This window comes from Tyto alba, unplaced genomic scaffold, assembly GCF_018691265.1.
Source record: "Tyto alba isolate M040663 unplaced genomic scaffold, T.alba_DEE_v4.0 Super-Scaffold_17, whole genome shotgun sequence".
NCBI classification, from domain to species: Eukaryota; Metazoa; Chordata; class Aves; order Strigiformes; family Tytonidae; genus Tyto; species Tyto alba.
Window position 1 is genome coordinate 20,369,621 of NW_024881279.1, and position 18,929 is coordinate 20,388,549.

The 18,929-nt window shown below is 37.9% G+C and overlaps 1 protein-coding gene across 5 annotated transcripts in view; it reads right to left on the reverse strand.

Moving 5' to 3' along the window:
* Window positions 1-18,929, reverse strand: part of FBXW11 (F-box and WD repeat domain containing 11) — a 76,890-nt gene that overhangs the window by 32,204 nt on the left and 25,757 nt on the right. For all 5 annotated transcript variants that reach the window (XM_042790156.1, XM_042790155.1, XM_042790154.1 and 2 more), the window contains 2 exons: window positions 4,825-4,887; window positions 3,505-3,730 (listed from right to left, as the gene is read on the reverse strand). In XM_042790156.1, coding sequence (XP_042646090.1) covers window positions 3,505-3,730; window positions 4,825-4,875 — 277 coding nt within the window. In that variant the 5' untranslated portion in view covers window positions 4,876-4,887. The remainder of the gene's footprint in view (window positions 1-3,504; window positions 3,731-4,824; window positions 4,888-18,929) is intronic.

Consider the following 18,929-nt stretch of genomic DNA (forward strand, 5'->3'; position numbering starts at 1 on the left):
TACATTGGGGTTTAAGTATCAACTGCAAATTACCAGGCAGAAGCCCTTTATTATAAAGATGCATAATTTTCACAACTGTGCATAACACTGGTCACGGTTAAAAACAGACTTTTACAAAGTCAGAACCCAAGTGTTTTCTGATGTTGAAATACGGCAATCTCGTCTTCTACGAATACACAGAGACTTGAAAGCTGCATACTGAGCACAAATACACAAATGCTTTGTTTTGCCACCAAGTCTATTCTTAACATTTTTACTGCTTGCAAAAGCTCACAAATTTAAACTGTTCACATTAAAAAAGACATCAAGTAAAATATTCACTAATTAACATAGTAGAAACAGGTCCAAAGCACAGATACTTAGATAGGCCCATTATAATTATTTCAGACAACATGTAGGCCTAAGTTTAAGCCACATTAAGGCCTGAAACAGCTGCATATACCTATTTTACATTAAAAGACAGTGAGCATTTAGTTTTATAAACAGTTTCTGAAATAGGTACTAAAACCTAGGAATTTTCTTTAGTAAAATACATCTAGCATTTATTGGTACACTTTTAGAGGAAAAACATTACTCCCAACTTTTAGGCCCTTACAAGAGCTTTTGCAGTTTTATAGAAAATGGTGAAAAACTCCAGCTGCTGTTGATTAGAGGTACCAGATGAAGGTTTGGTTCAATTTCAATAACAAATTAAAGCAATTAAAATCCACATGGATTTCAAAGTTCAATGTGTAAATATCACTTTGTATGAAGATGAAACCCAAACATGGGATGTCAGCTCTATAAAACTGACTAACATTAGATACTAAACAGTCACTTAGATCATGCAACTGCACAGGCTTGTACTATTTTAGAAACGAATTTCAAAAGAAGCTTGGCAGGGTTTCACTTGCCTGACACAGTGTACAGTTTTCTTACACTTTTAACACACAAAACAGATATGAAAGGGATTTTCCTTCTTGATCAAGGGTGACAAGGTAGTGCTCAAGGGTCAAAGTTGTAATTTGTTTAAGGAAAGGGCACAACTTGGATAAGACCATGCAAGGAATATTAACATCTTTAAAATAATTAAGAGAATCACAAGCACAGAGGTGACATAAGTTATTCTTGCAATTATGCTGCCCATTATGCACCACTGTCTTTTGAGAGTTGTTTCAGACGTGTTAGAGGAAGCAGCACTGGCAGATGTGAAGGAACAGTGAGTACAGGCACCCTGATCACTGGGACTTGCAATAGCTGATATGTGGTCAGCCATACTCCCCAATGGTGTTTAGCAGCAAAGGAAAGAGCCCAACTTGTAAGAACAGACCCTGCAGACTAAACATTCTGCTACCACTTACAGAAAAGCACACCAGAATTATCACTTTTTTCCACTGAAGTGAAGGGAAGCCAGATACCACAAACTTTTTCCATTTTTCTTGCATTCTCACAGGTGTGAAATCAGTAGGAACTGTAGCAAGTAAAAACTATTACCGTTTAAAACAAATGAATTTTACTTAAGACAAGTGAAACTATCTTTTAAAAGACAGTACTTTAGTGTTATCTTTTATTGTGATGTTAGTCCAACATGGGACTGATTTCAATTAGCTCAGATTAAGTTCTTGGGTAAATTTATACAGACATTCTTCACATAGCACACTACCTTCAGGAAAGGCTGAGTAAGGGAACAGTTACCCAGTATTTACATCTTAAAAAACAACAGAAATTGTAAACATAAGCATATATCTATATATACAAACGTGGTGTAAATAAGTGTCAGTTTATGCAGCTCCCCAAAATTTCTTAGGAATAAATCTATAATGTTAAAGAACAGTATAACTCCATATCAGCCTTGAAGTATAAAAGCAAACAAAATAAAATTGTAAATGAAGCTCATGCTTGCACATGATCACCACGACTGTCTATTTCACTTTATTTTTTAGTTAATCCCAGACACTCCCTGGAGAAATCAATATTCAATATCTTCAAAACAAGCTGGGAAGAAACATCCACACTACCTAGAGGAGATAGCTCTCCACTCAAAATGAGGAGCACATTTTTATGTGTGTGGCCAGACAAGCTGTCTTCTATAAAATAACTTCCATGAAACTCAGGGTGGGGGCGGGGGGGAAGGACGCTCCCTTCCTTTCATAGCCCTCTTTCATATTTTTAAGCCTGTTTTTTAAGAAAATAGAGCACATACGAAATTGCATATCACTTCCTGTGTCCTACCTCATGTTCTTCGTTCCTCGCCAACTACCAAGAAGCTCGTTTCAACCATGCTTGACACATGAGCCAAAATCGCCCCCATCACCTCCAAAAGTTGAATTCCTCCAGGTTTTGTAAAAATATAGCAGCATTACAGGGAACAGAAGCCCGTAACATCTGAGCAGCATTCTGCCCAGATACTGGCAAAGTCCATACACGCAAGACCACCTAAGCACACCAATGGCCACAAAAGCTTCAGAGCTTGTAATACGACCGACCTTTAAAGGAACTTTACTTCAGTGGTCCCTGTGCTCAAAAAATTACCAATTTCCAATTCCTTTTACGATTTGTATCACCTCCTTATTCACCCTCAGCGTTCACTGTTGTGTCTTGGCATTCTTGGGATAATATCCACAGGCTACTCACTCACTGCAGGTGTGAATCTGGGCTATTTTACTGCCAGTAGCAAACAGAACATTTTGACCATTTATTTCATGTTTACTTCCCACTCTGGAAACAATGTCCACACATTTACCTTTCAAAGAATAGAATGAATCATTCTCCCCAGCAGCAAAAATCCAGTCATATGATTCCTTCCAGAAAATCATGGAAAAATATACACAACTTACCAGGAGATCGAAAGCTAGAGATTCTACATACCTAGTTATTACTGCTGGTTTGTTTTTTTAAGAAATGCATATAGCAAGTGTAAGAACAGATTTCATATTCAAACTATTTATACAGGTTTAACACTAATAGGTGGCAGGAGAGTTCTGAACAACTGAAGGAAGGAATCAAGGCTGGACTACAATAAAAATCCACAAGTGCTGTTGCTCTTGAGTCAGTAACAAGACCAAACTAGGTTCACTCATCTAAGCAGGCAGCTTATTTAAGATTTAGGAAACTTCGAACACAACTTAAATGTACTAAGGACTTCACAGATGAAAACACCTCTATAGTATTTTCTACACCTACAGGGTTCATATGAAACAAGAATTCAGACCAGAGCTTGCAGAGATAAAAACTTTTGCAACAACGGAGTTCCAATTTAAACACAAACTATTATTCAGGATATGCTACTCAAACTACTTTTACATGGAACAACACTGGCATCCAGTGGCCAATTCAATTAATCACAGAAGTGAATGACTTCAGCTACCCTCCTGCCCTTCTTTTGTCTAGGCAGCATCACTTTAGATATACGAAACAATCTAAATCTGGAGGATGTTCCAAAAAGTTTGCATACACCCAAACTATTAAAAGCAAAAAAAGTATTTATAAATGCACCTGTTGTAAAATAAATATATATTAGTTTACCTGGTAACGCAGTGATGAAGTCCCGTTGTAACATGGGCTTCAAGTAAGAGTTAATATGTCCATGCTGATAGTGACACATTCGTGAAATAAGGTGTTCCACAAATTCAACTTGATCTGATTCAGACCACTGGTCAAAATATTTAATACACAAGTCTTTTTCCTTTTCGTAGTTTCCTTCTGATGGTCTTTTTCTTGAGACAATCACAGATGAAGTTCCATTACTTATCTGTTTTTAGAAAAGGAATATCAATATTTAAATACAAACAATAGGAACAACTTTATAAGAACTCTCTCAGTGAAGAATATGTGAGAAGGTGCAAAGAAATAATCAACAACACTAAAAATAATTCTTAAAGCTATGAGTTACACCATATAAATTTCATCTTTCATAGACAAAGATTAATGAAAGGACTTTGAACATAACCGTAAGTTACTACTTACACTGAAAGACTTCAATTCCCTTACACCTCTTACCATTTAATCAGCAAGGAACTTAATTCTTTCTAGAACAAACTTTTCCAGATTAAACCAGTGGTTTCTGCTATATATTTCAGTTTGCTTCTGCTGTGTATTGCAGTCTGCCTCCACAAATGATTTATACACGTTCCAGCAGTTAAAATAATACACATTTAGAGACATACCAAAGTTGGGTATTAACACTTAATTAACACAAAAATTAAAGACCCTCATGTCAGTGTTGAACTGCTTGTCCATAAATGAAAACTGATAATTACATGAAGTCAAGGTCTTGTTTTGGTTTTGAAAAACAGCTCATGTCAGTGTTTCAGACAGCCACATAAAAACAGCATTCAAAATCCTGGGAGCTTTAGCTACAAATAAGGATGCTACAAGAACACCACTCCAGCACCTGCTGCTAATTAGTAAAGAGAACCAGAGATTGATGCCAGGCTCTTCTGAGCCCTTCAGAAAACCAAGAGGGCTGCTGGGGAACAACTGTCAGCTCTCTGAAATATTTCCAAACTTCTTCAAAGCAAACTGGTTGCAACTCCTTGCCATGTGAAGGCGTTAAATTTTTCCTTTTAAATGACAGTCACATGCTCAGAAAGGTTGAACTGTATTCCCAAGTATCCTTTGATGCAGTATTGTCCTTTCAAGGTCACCACAAACTACAAAATCTAAGAAGATCTAGTAATTTCTCAAGTATTATTCAGCAGCGTCATCCTTCACTTGAAGGCTAATTTTAGGATGATACAGTCAACTACATACAAGGATGATTATGCAGACCCAAGATTTAGTTTCTGAAAAGCAGGATCATAAAAAATCATGCCAACTCTCTTTATACGCAAATGTTAGCCCTACCTGCCATAGGGTATTTTTCTTTGGAGACTCATCTTCATTCTGATCCTCCATTACTGACGTGTTCTAGGCAAAAAAAGAATTATGACTTCAATTTTTTATTCTATGGCAATTCCTTGCTCTACAAGCATTATGAAAAAGAAAATCAATTGAACAGATAAAATTCATTTTCCCAGTGAATGGAATTATCAAAGATTTCTGGCCACAAAACGTGGGTATTATAAATAAATTCCCCTTTTTACTGACATGTTTATCAATTCCATTTACTGTAAAGATAACTCCCCAACCCCTCTTCAATTTCCTTTGACAGGTTTTCATGCAGCCTTTCAACGCTTTTCTCACTGGGAAATAAATTCACTTTCATCCTACTCAAGCCAAAGTAATTAAACCTGTCAAAGTAATCAACTAGCACTTTCTGCCAAAGTTAAATTGCATACATAGAGAAAAAAAAAATAAATAAATCACTATATACTACTTACATGCAACAGAATACGATCTTTTTCCCAGCTCTATCTTACCACAAGGAGGAGGGACCGTTCTCTGCAGAACGCCTCTGTAACTCACTGCCCCAGTCCGTGTCCTATAACCCTTGGCAGTCACCATCCTTCTTCACCCTGACTTAATTAGAGCTCTCCCCATATCCTAACTGCTCCTCCCTACTGTTTTCTTCCCTTTTGTTCAAAAATGAGAGATGTAACAATTTCTATAAACATACAGCTGTAAATATATCTTTCAGGGCTCACCTCAGTTTTTCACTCATGCCTTCACTTTTGGGGTTTTTTGTGTGTGGGTTTTTTTTTTGTTTGTTTAATTATCTGCTCCCTTTTGCTGTCCATACCACAACTACCATCTATCTTTACCTACTCATTGGTACCCCACACCTAGGCAATTACTGCTCATTTAGCTTCCCACCAACCCTGCCCTCCCCACCATTCATGCCCAGGAGACACCAGCTAACTGGCAGAGGGCTATCATGAAAAACTGAATGTCTTAAAACACTGTATTTATTTCAGCCTTCTTCCCCTCCATCAGCTGTCTCAGCAGAAACAGGAACAACACACTCGAGTAAAACACATGATGGAATAAGTCACACAATTCCTTTACTCTTGCCATCACAGATTATGGATTAACCCTTTAACAACTACATCCACCTCCATTCAAAACACAATTCCACCTCAAAAGAGTTGACTGCTTCATCTCCTTCTCTTTCTTGCATAAGAAATGTACCACAGCAAAACCAGAAAACTTTAAAAATTAACAGTATTACCCTTATAGGAAAGCCTTCCTCCACTGCCTGACTACATTGCTTTCTCTGAAGTTTACCTCCAACTCTTTTCTGCCTTGCAGAATATGACAAAACATGCATCACACAGACAAAAGATTACATTATAAAAACTATGTCCACTGGGTGATGGAAAAACTCAAGTCTATCTGGTTACAACACACATAACAATGACAAATACAAGCCCAGGAGATGGCTAGTGGGAAATCCAGAAATGGACAAAGGCAGTAAATGTTTTGTGTCACTCCACAGATACATGTATTTTAGTGTTTCTGGACATAGACAGAACACTAACACTGTAGGTAAGTAAACCACACTTTCCACATTTTCAAAATTATAGTCTCTTGAGGGTCATTCCAGTTATTCATAACTACACACTGTTCGTAACCAGCACTCTCCCTGATGTACAAATGATGTGTGAACGATGCTCTCCCACCGCACGGTGCCACAAGAGGGAGCACAAATCAGCCACAGACTTACTGGTACCCAACTGGCCCACACCAGTTAAAATATTCTGGAAAGCAAACGTGACTCCAGGGAATTATGTATGGGGTTTTTCCATTTTATTTTATTTTAAATTTGAATGTGTAGAAATACTTGTTACAGTGATTATATGTGGTCAAGCCTGCATTCAATTAGTATGTCCTTAAATGAGTAAGAAACATCTCATCCGCTCTTGCAGTTGAAGGCTAGATATATGCATTGGTCCTGTGAGCTAAGAGCAAGGAACAAGAATTCTCATTGAGAATATCAAACATGGATGGCTTGGGTCAACATATTCAGCAGAAACCCCACATTATATCAATTTAGCCCCAACCTAGCTTTCCATCGGTAGGTCACAGCAAGATTGTATCATTGCTTTCTTCTGCTTCTTTACTGGGAAACACCTCAGAGATCATTGCTCATTTTCTCCAGGATGTAGGCTAAGAACTGTCTCATAAATGTTACATCTTTTCATGCTAGGAACATATAACAAAGCTATAGCAGCGCAGCACCGTAAAGCAAAGTGTGCAAGAACACAAACGTCACCAAAATGATCAGGCTTCTACACTAAGCTATTGATTGCACAGCAAGTTTTTGTCTTTGGTGTGCACCTACTCAATTCTACTGTGTCTCTGTTGCTGCCTAGGTAAAGAAAACTTAGTAGTAGGTTTCAGGGAGATGCTACATCCTTGGTGCGTCCACCGACACAAGGGAAAAGCAGGAGGACTGCATTTCTCCTGCCACTCTCCACTTGCTCCTCTTCCTTCAGAGCATCTGAGCAGGGTCTCGGCTAAGAAGATAGTGTCTGAGATCCACAGATGGGCAACCTGGCACAGACAGAACTGCTGCTAAGACACACTTCTGTGTCCTCTCAACATTTGGGCCATGAATCCAAGGCCAGACTACACGGATTGATTTTTAGGCTTGAAATTTAACACTGTATTTATGTATTTAACCAGTAAGTAGGCAGCTGCCTTAAATTAATGATATCTTACTGAGTTTTCTCTCTTATCCCATCCCAAACTCACTCCACATTTTCTTACTATATTTTAGAGCTTGAGTGTTTCAATCCTTCATTCTTTCCCTTTCTGCTCCCATTTATATAGCTTCTTTTCCCTATTACATCTTCTCTTCCTAGTAAATCCACTCTACCTTGGTCTTAAACACTTAATTTTTGAGGTCATTCCCCAGATCACATACATCCTAACTCAGACTCTAATGTGTCTCTAAAGCACTTAAGCCTACTAACTGAAGACTAAAAGATGACCTGGTGGATCCTGTCCTGTGGTCTGGAAGAAGCAATGAGACAACTCTAATCGGTCTTGTGCATACACAGCACTTGGCAAAAGAAGAATTCCCAAATTCCTAACAGCTGGTGTCACTAGTCCTTGCTCAGGAAGGCTTCCAGCTCCTGGCCAAGACAAAAGATAGGCATCTACAAGTTCAACTCTTCCCTTTGACATGCTCTTCCCTTCTCTCAACCTGTACCCCACCCACCCTCTTGCATAAAGCTACTGTGGTGGCCACCTCCGCAGGTTTCCCAAGTAGCTTTAAGTGGCATTAACAAGGACTCCACTCCATTTCCTGGCAGCTCTGCTGCTGAACAGCATCAAGACCTGGTGCAAACACTGACCTCTCATTCCAGTTACCCCAGCAAGACTGTGAGCCCCTGCAGTACAACTGACCTGCACTTGCAGACGCCGAAAGAACAGGCTTCATTTTTTACCCACCCAACCACAAGAGCCTAGCAGCTTCTCACGGTGGAAGCGTAGCTTCTAAATATCATCAATTAATCCTGTTTATAAGTTCATTTTTTTCCAGAAATCCTTGTTAAGTTGCTCACAGCTCTTGCAAAAGTAGAATTATTATTTCCAACCAGCTGTCACTCCTTAATTAGTCAGCCTGGAATAAGTGCTCTCCATCCCCTACTGGGAATGGCAGCAGCAGCAAAGTGGTAACAATGGGTCTAAGCATAGATGTTTGCCGTTGCCTTACAGTTGTTATAACCCAACGAAATAAAGTTACACTGAGAAAAGCCTCTGTCTGTATTTTGACTAACTGTAAAACCAGCAATGGCAGTAAAATTTACAAGTTGCTCTACAAGCTGTAGAGTTTTAAAAGCTTGTTTCCTGAAGATTTGCATCTCATATTCCTCACCTAGTTCTGCAGTAATTTCAAGCTTTCTTTAGTCTTTCTGCCCCACAACAACACAAGTCTTTGGAATCTCTATGAGATGCAGGTGAACATGGCAAACGGGTTCAAGTTACATGGGAAGAAAGAGATACTGACAAGCCTAATTACATAAAGCTCATTTCCTGTGGATATTATTAAAAGTTTCCAAAATAAACACCACCATAAATGATCCCCAAAGGCAAAAATGTTGTAGGTATTATAAAACTTCATAAATTACAGTTTCCATTAAGATCATTAGATATCTGGTAGCAACTAAGAGTGGCATCTCAAGCATAATAGTTCCACATATATATGGTTGTATGACACTAGGTGCAAAAGCACCTCAGTCTTTCTATGAAAAAAAAAGCTGCATCTTTTATAGCAGAAATCTAACAAACCTGTACAGGGCTAACCAGATTTCTACCAGACTTCTGTTAGCTGTAGGCAGGTAATGCTTGGGTTTGCACCATGCTTCAGGACTTGGGAGCGCCTTTAGTCACTTAATTGACTCTGAAGAGAAACAGCACGGTGCAGCTTTGTTCTTTAACCCAGTTGTACTCCCAGTATCGAGAGAGCAATTATAGAAGTGATAGTGGTAATCCTGGGAACTGGGCCAAGACACACAAGCTGCAGGAGTAGTACCTAGCAAGGCAGACAACATTGCCAAGTTTCTTTGATGAGAAACTCTTCCCTACCAAAGAATGGATTCACAGGATACAAAGGATGGATGGACAAAACTAGGCAATAACTGTGCTACCTTGAAAAAAAAGAATAGCAGCCTCAATTATCATATTTTCAGCTATAATAACAGGGAAAGAGATAGAAAACAAGAACTTCTATTTCCCACTACCCTTGAGACTACACCAGTAATTCTCATCTGAGTTAGAGAACAAGGTAAATCTTTAAAAAACTATTTTTTGACAAAATTCCCACTCACTGGAAAAGACACCAGGAAATTTCCGTTAAAATTACAAAATAAGCAAAACTAATCAAAACAGTTCTGCTAAACAGGCTTTGATCATCTTTAACAAATCACATCTACACCTGACTTTAGAGAAGTTGAAACAATAAAAAATAACTAACACATACTTGGGTATTTTGAAGTCAAGCCCGGCAGATTAAGCCTGAGCTCTGTATACTCAAAATTGCCTTCTGAAACCAGCTCTGCCAGCACAAGGATTGCTGAAGGTATTAATTACACATTCACCCAGAGGAGAGGAATCCACCATCCTGTGTGACAACTGGACCACATCAGCAAGGAAGAAAGCTGGGTAACCACCTTCACCATCTAAAAGCGATGAGCATGTGTCCCTCATGGCTTCCTGCTTTTAATGTAGCCAGAAAGCCCTGAATGGTTTAAAGGATGTCAAAACAAATGCAAGCTTCTCCTTAGGATGTAATGGTCACCATTTTCTGATCCAGGAACTTGTTAAAAAGTGTCTATTAACACCTTGATACTTGATCAGGGATAGGAGGAGATTTTCTTAACTACTGAGAGGCTCTTAATAAAAAATATACCCTAGCACAAACACAAAATGAAGTTGGAGAACCACTAACTTAAACTGCACAAGATGTGAATCAGCACTCTCACGGCAAGGACCAGATGCCTTGCTCATCTCATCCCTCAAAATCTGTATATACCTGTCTGCAAAGAAAGGCAGAAATACTATAGTGCTTCCAAATGACAGGTCAGAAAATAGGTGGTCAGTGACAAAGCGTGCTTATCCTAACCATTGCAAAGATTCATCACTTCAAAGCATTTCTTCAGAAGCATAGCCATAGACTATATACGGAGGAACGATGTGAAAGATTCCCATATCAAAAGAGCAGGCATAAGAAAGTATGGATAGTTATTAAAATCTGGTCAATAAAGATGCTTGGCTTCACAGAGAAGATAGCACCAGCAACAACATACCTCCAGAAACAGGTTTAACCTCACTCAGGTTGACTATGGAACATGGTTCCTTGCAATATTTCTCCATTAATTATGTGACAAAATAAAATAGGTTGGTTGGTTTTGTTTTTTTTTTTTTTTTTTAATTTAGTGAGATAATCAAGTCATACCTTTATTTAAAAAAAAAAAAAAAAAAAAAAAAAAAAAGTCCCTTGAGAACGTAGAAAATAGAGCCCATGGTTACATGATTTTCCAGATAAAGACTTTCTGAAAATATTTAACATCAGATAAACTCAATCCATTTTCCACAGTCACTATAAAGCACTTTCATCAAGTTAAATTTGATATAGTTTTAGGTAGTCCTGCAAGGAACAGGGATTTGGACTCAATGATCCTTATTGACTCCTTCCAACTTGAGATATTCTATGATTCTAACTTGAAAGTTAACTCTGCTGACCATGGACATGTCTGTATTTGACATCTGTATTAGTAACTGCTTGGTTCAGCTTAAAATAAACTATTTATGTAAGCACTAGGGATCTGCACAAATTAAGCTCAACACGCTTCATTTCTTACCTAGCTAGCTATTCTCCCAGTTGCCAGGTTTTATTTTAGTGCAGTTATTGCTGGAAGTTCAAACAAAAATATACTCGAAATATTAAAAGAGTGTATCAAGATCCAACAGCTGAAGGCAAAATTAGAAAAAAAACCCTCATACAGAAAAAAAAAGCATCATTTTTATTTGGCCTCTGACTAACCACCACAAAGTTTAGAAGAAGATAAAGTAAATTCTGTACCAAGAGACAGTTATCCAGTTTGTGCCTCTAGTTGCAAAAAACAAACACCATAGTTTGACCACAAGTTGCAGATGTGAAGTTTTGAAAATATATCTAATGCTTTTATGCACCTGGTTTGACACCTCTCAGGAGCTTATTTTTTAGGAAGTTTTGTCCAGAACAGTAAATCTCTCAAAAGCGACAGTCGAGTGCTCCTGTCTCTGCTCAGAGAACAGAAATCTCAAGCCATTCTTCACCTAAATGCTCCCAAGCAGGTTCAAAAGAATACAAGCAAGTACTAAATACGTTATCTTGTTTAAGCACTAATGCTTCAGTGACTGACAATTAGTACAACTATTTTAAATTTGCTTCTAAAGTATCATTCTTCACCTTAACCTCATTACAAAATTAAGTTGATGACTTTTTGTAAATACCTAACTGTGTATCTCTTAATATTCAGGATGTCTGATTTAACATGAAGCTAATCTCAGAAGTCAGATCAGCGTGGGCTGTGTCCACAGAGGACTGAACCACATAACTTGTTCTTAAAACAAAAATCATACACAACAGTGATCAGCAGTTCAGAATTACTATTCAGATCCAACTCCAGGAAACACTAAGCAAAGGCTCTGACTCCACCACGGAGCTTTTGGGGATGGCAGAGCCTTTTAGTAGGCAGCTGTATGCACAGGCTGCGGTCTGGAACCACCCGGCAGAGCAGCGGATTTGTTAATTCATAGCCCAACCTGCAAAGCACAACTGCTGATGAAGTAAGTACCATAACAGCAAAATCACCCTGCTGGCTTTTAGAACTTCAGAAATAGCGTAATACAGATTCTCATAATGATTACTATAAAAAAAGAAAATTATTCACTCATTAAACTAGGAGACAATTTAGGATGTAACACAAAACGAAAAAGTGCTACTTTTGTCCAAATTACCAGCTGTTTTCTAGCACGCCTGAATTTCCACTCAGCAAATAGACACCACCAGAAAAAAATACAATTATTGCAATCCCAAGAGGTATCTAGTATTTACAGCAATGGGTATAGTTTCTGAAATTAGATGGGGATGATGATTTTGATCTGGCAGCCAATTCAAGTTCTCTGTGCCTCTTTTTTTTTTTTTTTTTTTTTTTTTTTTTTTTTTTTTTTTGGTAACTATGTAATAGCTTATTACTTCTTAGGGGCATGCTTACCTCAACAGGTATTGCGGGATCATGTCTAACATATTCCTTTTGTAACTGTTTCAAAGACACCCTAACTCTCATTTAATTTTCTGAATGTCTGGAGTAAAGAGTCAGTAATCAAAAACTGGCTGTATCCATCCTATATAAATATGTTGTATTTACAAGGACAATGAGTACTGAATTGTGTAATTGTAGCAATTTGATGACTCATCCCTGCACCATTCCAAGTACTGAACCATGAAGGCTTGCAAAACTTGCACATCATGCAAACTATTTTGCTGAATATAAATAAGTTGAGTCCCAAATATATATATATGTATATATATATATGTTTTAATCACTTTCTCTACATCTGCCCCTCAAAACAGAAAGTACCAGTTTTATGCAGAATCAGCTTACTAAAAAAACGGCAAACGCAGTTTTAAATGCAGCTAGGCAAGGTTTGGGGGCTACATTAAGCCTTGCTGTAACTTTCCACAGTGCCTACTTACTCAGCTCAAGCTGGTAGTTGAAAAAATTTGAATCAATAATAATAATTTTAAAATCTTAGGTTGTGAAAAAGCATCCAGCAGTAAGGGGCAGGCAGCAAGCCTTACTGCAATGCTCCACCTGAGGCTTACCGATCATGTTTTACTTCAGATGAGAAAATAAAGCCAGTTTTAACCAGATGGACCCTGAGCCCTTTCTCAGCCTAATAGGAAGTTTAATTATGCCCTCAGCTTACAAGCGTTGTGTTTCAGCTGTCTCAGTTCATGCCTTTAACTATACGGTGTCTCGGCCTTTCTTGGCAGATACTGGACGTGTGCAGTACATTAGCAATCCACATTCTTGCCCAGAGCAGAAAAATCTCAATACTTAATAGTATACTAAAGCAGACATCAGGCTTATCATTGATATCACTGCAAATGGTCACAATCACTTTCCTAAAACATTTTGGAATTAACTTTCACAATTCCAGATTACCACTGCCCCAAAAGAGAAATCCTTTCTGCCTGCAAATAATAAGTTTAACAGTAAAATGTTAACATCAGAAATATGACAAACTGGTTGTAGAAAGGTACACATACACTATGAACAAGGTACTGGGTTTCTTCTTTTGTTTTGGTTTTCTTTTTAATTAAGAGAAGTTACCTCAAGTGCTCAGCTACAATTACTATTATTGGGTTTGCACTAACAATATTGCTAACATCTAATTAATTTTCCAAATAAACCTATTTAGGGAGAACCTATTTTAACTTCTAATCTTAAACCATCACAAAGTAAAACAGTTTTTCCTCTGTAGACATAAGACTCAAGGGAAACTTCAAACAGTATTACCTATAGAGCAAACTCATTGAATCTACTGAAGTAAATGCAACACATTTTCAGAGTGTCTACTGCATCATGGACACTTGTCCTGTGCTACATATTTGTTCAGACCATTTGCATCTACAACTATACCCTAAGTAACTGATTTTGTTAGGCAGTTAGGAGGACTGGATTAGATATGTAAAACTTTTTTTGTTTTGTTTTCTTATAATGGAAAGATAAGGTAGTAAATACTACTTAAGGAACTGTCTCAATACCTCGTAAAGAGCCCCTTTAGCTTTTACATCCAGTATATAAAAAAACAAACAAAACAAAACACAAATTTAAACTTGAGGGGAAAATACTGGCTCAATATTATAGTAACTTTTCTTCCTTCCAGAACAGATGCAAAGAAACCTCTACAGATTCACTCATCTATTCATTTATAGGACTTGTAAAAGGAAAACAAACTATTTTAAAAGTTGCATTTCACTTCTGACTGCTCAAATTAGTACATCCATCAGAACCACTTTAACCAAGGAATTTAAGCACACAAGCACCAGCTGACTTCAAGGACTCCATAAGCAGCCAAGACATTTTAGAGCTCACTGATCCATCCCTACAACACACTATTTCTACATTAGCACTCACATTTCAAAGCCCTGAACCAGTTTGCATGTACCTCCTACCAGCCGAGTTCAAATGGAATATTGTTTCCAAAAGTGTTTGCACTGCGTGGACACCCTGACTCAGGTGCAAGGCAAAAAAACAAACAAACAAAAAAAAAAACCAAACCAAAAATCAAATTACACTTCACACAGCTTTTGTACACAGCATTGTACAGTAAGTTGTACATTCTTCTCTGCATTATGTTCATGGGTAAACAAGACAGAAAATGTACCACTCCCCCCTACACAATTAATAAACCCGTTAGCAGTATTTCAGATTAAATGTAGGATAAGTAACATCTGAGAAGAAAATTTCAGGCTAAGCTAGTAATTAGATGACTTCAGATTCATCAAAAATATATTAGCCTATGTTAAGATTAACTACATTTGCAACTTGGCTGCCTGGTGCAATGCTAAAATACTTCAAGGGTTATTCCTAGATTCCCAGAGGGAATTTAGGTTCAGATTGCTGCTGCTGGTTCCATGTGAAACCAGCTCTGTCCAAATTTAGTTACCTCCACGTGTCAGCCAGAAGCCAGGCACAACCCTCAACACAAAGGTATCTAAAAAGCTTCATGAAGGACAGGACATTAATGGGCATCGTAAATATGGACACTGCAGACAGTTAAATATCCAGATCACTAAGCCATTTTTTCAAAACCTAACCAATTTTTTTCTCATATCCATTACTGCTTAACACATACGTTGGTGCTTATTACCTTTTTCTTCCTCTAAGATCTAGAAAAAATCTGCAGCCCTCTATCCATGAGCAAAACAATAAAATGGAACAGAAGGAAGAGAAACAGCAGACATGTTCTTCCAGCGTGAGAAGAGTGGCTGAGCCACAAACACAAATACCACATATCAAAGCACACATAACTGAAGAATAATTTAAAAATAAGCAACTCCAAACAACTACAAGCCCACAGCCACAAATCCACTGGCATTAAATACTAACACGCTAGGACTGGAGAACCAAAAGAGGCTATAAGCTTCAATTAAACATTCAATACTTCCCTCCAAGCATGCCTTATGTATTTTCTCCAATTTTTCTAAGACCAGATTCTGGCACTTCTTCCTCTACATCCCTTCTTGCTTTCCCTGGCCACCAGAACTACATCAGAATTTATTCTCATTCTTTGGTTTCTGTTCTTCCCCGAGAATCAGCAAAACTTAAACCAGATTTTGAAGTGGTTTCTATACAAATTTCTCCTATAAAAGTTACAAAATAGCTACTCAAAAACACTGAGGACTTGTCCTGGTTTCAGCTGGTATAGAGTTAATTTTCTTCCTAGTAGCTGGTACAGTGCTGCGTTTTGGATTTAGGATGAGAATAATGTTGGTAACACATTGATGGTTTAGTAGTTGCTAAGCAGCATTTACACAGAGTCAAGTACTTTTCAGCTTCTCACCTCACCAGCAAGTAGGCTGGGGGACACGAGAATCTGGGAGAGGACAGAGACAGGACAGCTGACCCCAACTGACCCAAGGGATATTCCATACCATAAGATGTCATGCTCAGTATATAAACTACGGGGAAAGCTGGCTGGGGGCTGCTGTTTGGGAACTGGCTGGGCATCGGTCGGTGTGTGGTGAGCAACTGCATCGTGCACCACTTGTTTTCCATATTCTAATTCTAGTAGTAGTAATTATTATTAATTAGTATTTCACCTTCCTTTTCTGTCCTATTCAACCATCTTTATCTCAACTCACCCATTATTTTTTTTCCCCAGTTTTCCTCCCATCCCACTGCAGGGCAGGGGGGTGGGAGCAAGCGAGCGGCTGTGCAATGTTTAGCTGCCTGCTGGGTTAAACCACCACAGGAGTCTGAAATAATAAAATTGCAGTAACCCTCAATTATTTGTCTTTTGAAAGATATAAAGTATTTGTACACAAAAAAAATATACAGAAAAAGCAGCCACCACAATGAAATGTTCAATAAAGCTACAGCCTAAAACGAGTCAGCTATTCCAAAAAAGAATCCTGTGTTGTTATAACTCCATTTTTTTCCCCCAAAGATGCCTGGCAATGTATTCCAGATTTGGCAACTCATGAAACTGTATCAATCCATTGTAACTATTCAGGAAATCCTAATCGCTCATTAATTGTCTGAAACACAATCTTTTGCTAATACACAATTTCAGTGTGCTTTTGTAATTGTTGATATCCAAGCAATCAAAAACCTGGAGAAAACCTTATCTCTAAAAATGCTGCAGACTAACTTCAGCTAAAGAAAGAAGACTTTAGTAATACAAGATGTAAAAAAATACCTAAATCATTTTTTCAAATATCCACTCAGCCTTGCCGGGGGTTAGCCAGACACTCTGCATTTGATTGCTGATTTTATCTAGGTATTAAAAGGAGAGTGAAATTGCATAATTTAGATTTCACATGGTTTATATAATGGCTGTCTAAATGCTCCTGACCTGTAAGGCCAGCACCACTTCTCCCCCTACAACTTCAAGATACAGTTGATTAATACAAAAAGCGCATCATTATAAGACTCTACAGAAAATGATTTGAGAATGGGAGGCACAGTTGTCCGATGTCTCGGGTTCCTCTTTTTGGAAGATTATTTTTCATCTGCATCACATCAGTGACTGACTTTACGTTACAGCACACCATCTCATAGTGGTGTAAATGAAAGGTGGGGCAGCAGACCGAAAAGACAGGGGACAGCTGAAACCAACATATTGTGCGATGAAGCCTTGAAATCAAAGCTGTGATCACCACAACATGCCAGCGACCACCTCTTACTTCCTGAAGACAGTTGGGTTTGATGTAACTTCAACAGGAAAACTGCTGTATGTTTCTTTTACTTCTGAACAAAAGGATAGCATTATGCAACGTGCCAGCTATGGTTTCTGTGGCCTGATCCCGAATCTGAAAGGGCTTTTGCTTCCGACAAACTGCACTGATGGATAACTTGAAAGTTAGCAGTGCTCAAAGAGAATTTAATAGATACTACAAGACAATATGAAAGTTTCTACTGTAGAGTGATGACAAACACGAGCAAACATCCTGAATTTTTACTCTTCAGGCACTGAATTCAAAGGCATTTGATCTAATTCTTATAGTTTTTTCCCAAAACACATTCTTACATATCAACTTGAGACTTTCAAATTACATTTCAGATAATAAGTGTACAAAACTGCATGTGGATTCCTGTAACATTATGGTAAATATTTTTTTGGTATACGCCTTGAATAAATTCTCTAGGTCAAGTATCTTCAAAAGCAGATAAAAGTACTATGATTTTCAAAGTTCAAATGTGCATTCAAAATCTGCAATCATATATACAACTTTAAAGATATCTTCACATAATCCTTGTTTAAGTGATTTTTCAAATAGGGTATTTAATTATTAGCTACTGAATAACTCAGAGCTTTAAAGTCCATCTTTATTCATTAGTCATTTTTTTTTTATTTCATTTAGAACTTTTTTGTATTTTCTATCAAATTTAAACTCTTACAACCCTAGTCCATTTACTACAATGGCATTCAACATTTATCAGTTATAACATGCAAGAAAACACAGTTGAAGGGTCCATGGGCATACCAAGGATGTTTACATTCATGTACTCTATAGTAAATATTTAGCAGTTTGTTTATTCAAAAATAATATAAAAAAGTAGAATAGATGCAAAAAACCCCCATGTTAAAAGTATAGTTTGGATCATCCTAAAGCCTGGCTTAATAATGGCATCAAAATTGTGTGTGAACTTAATGAATGCAAAAAACATGTAAGAATTAAAAAGCAAAGAGTTCAGCTTCAATAGCCAAGAGTTTCTAAAAACACTACTGCAATGCCACCGAACAGAATTCAATACTTACAAAGTAAATGAAAAGGTTGGGATGGAGATGACCTATATTATTTCCCTAGGGCAGCAAAGTCAACTCAAACTTCTGAAGTATCTGTAAAATCCACTTGTCCAAAGCACTGGGAGACCATGCCGTGCCACTAAGTAATACCTTTCCATAGTGGAACTTTGCAAACATGACCACTTTGCCACAGAAATATTATGCAAAGTAGCAAAAGGTTTTGGTTATAGTTCCTTCTTTCTCTGCTGTACCGCTTCTTCCATACTTGACAAATAGGTGTCGGTAAAATTTGCTCAAACCTGTTATTGGGTTTGTAGACAGCTGGTCCTAGCCTTGATCCTGACGCCTCCTTTGATTTATGTGGATTCTACCACCATTTCAAAGGATCACAAAAACCAAACCATACATGTGAAGACTCTCATATGTCACAGACCTGAAGACCTACAGAACAACTCACTGGATGGCAAATAAAGGAGGCCCAGGGAAACCTAGGAATGGCCTGCCTGCTAAGCACCCCAGGAACTTTTCACACTGGA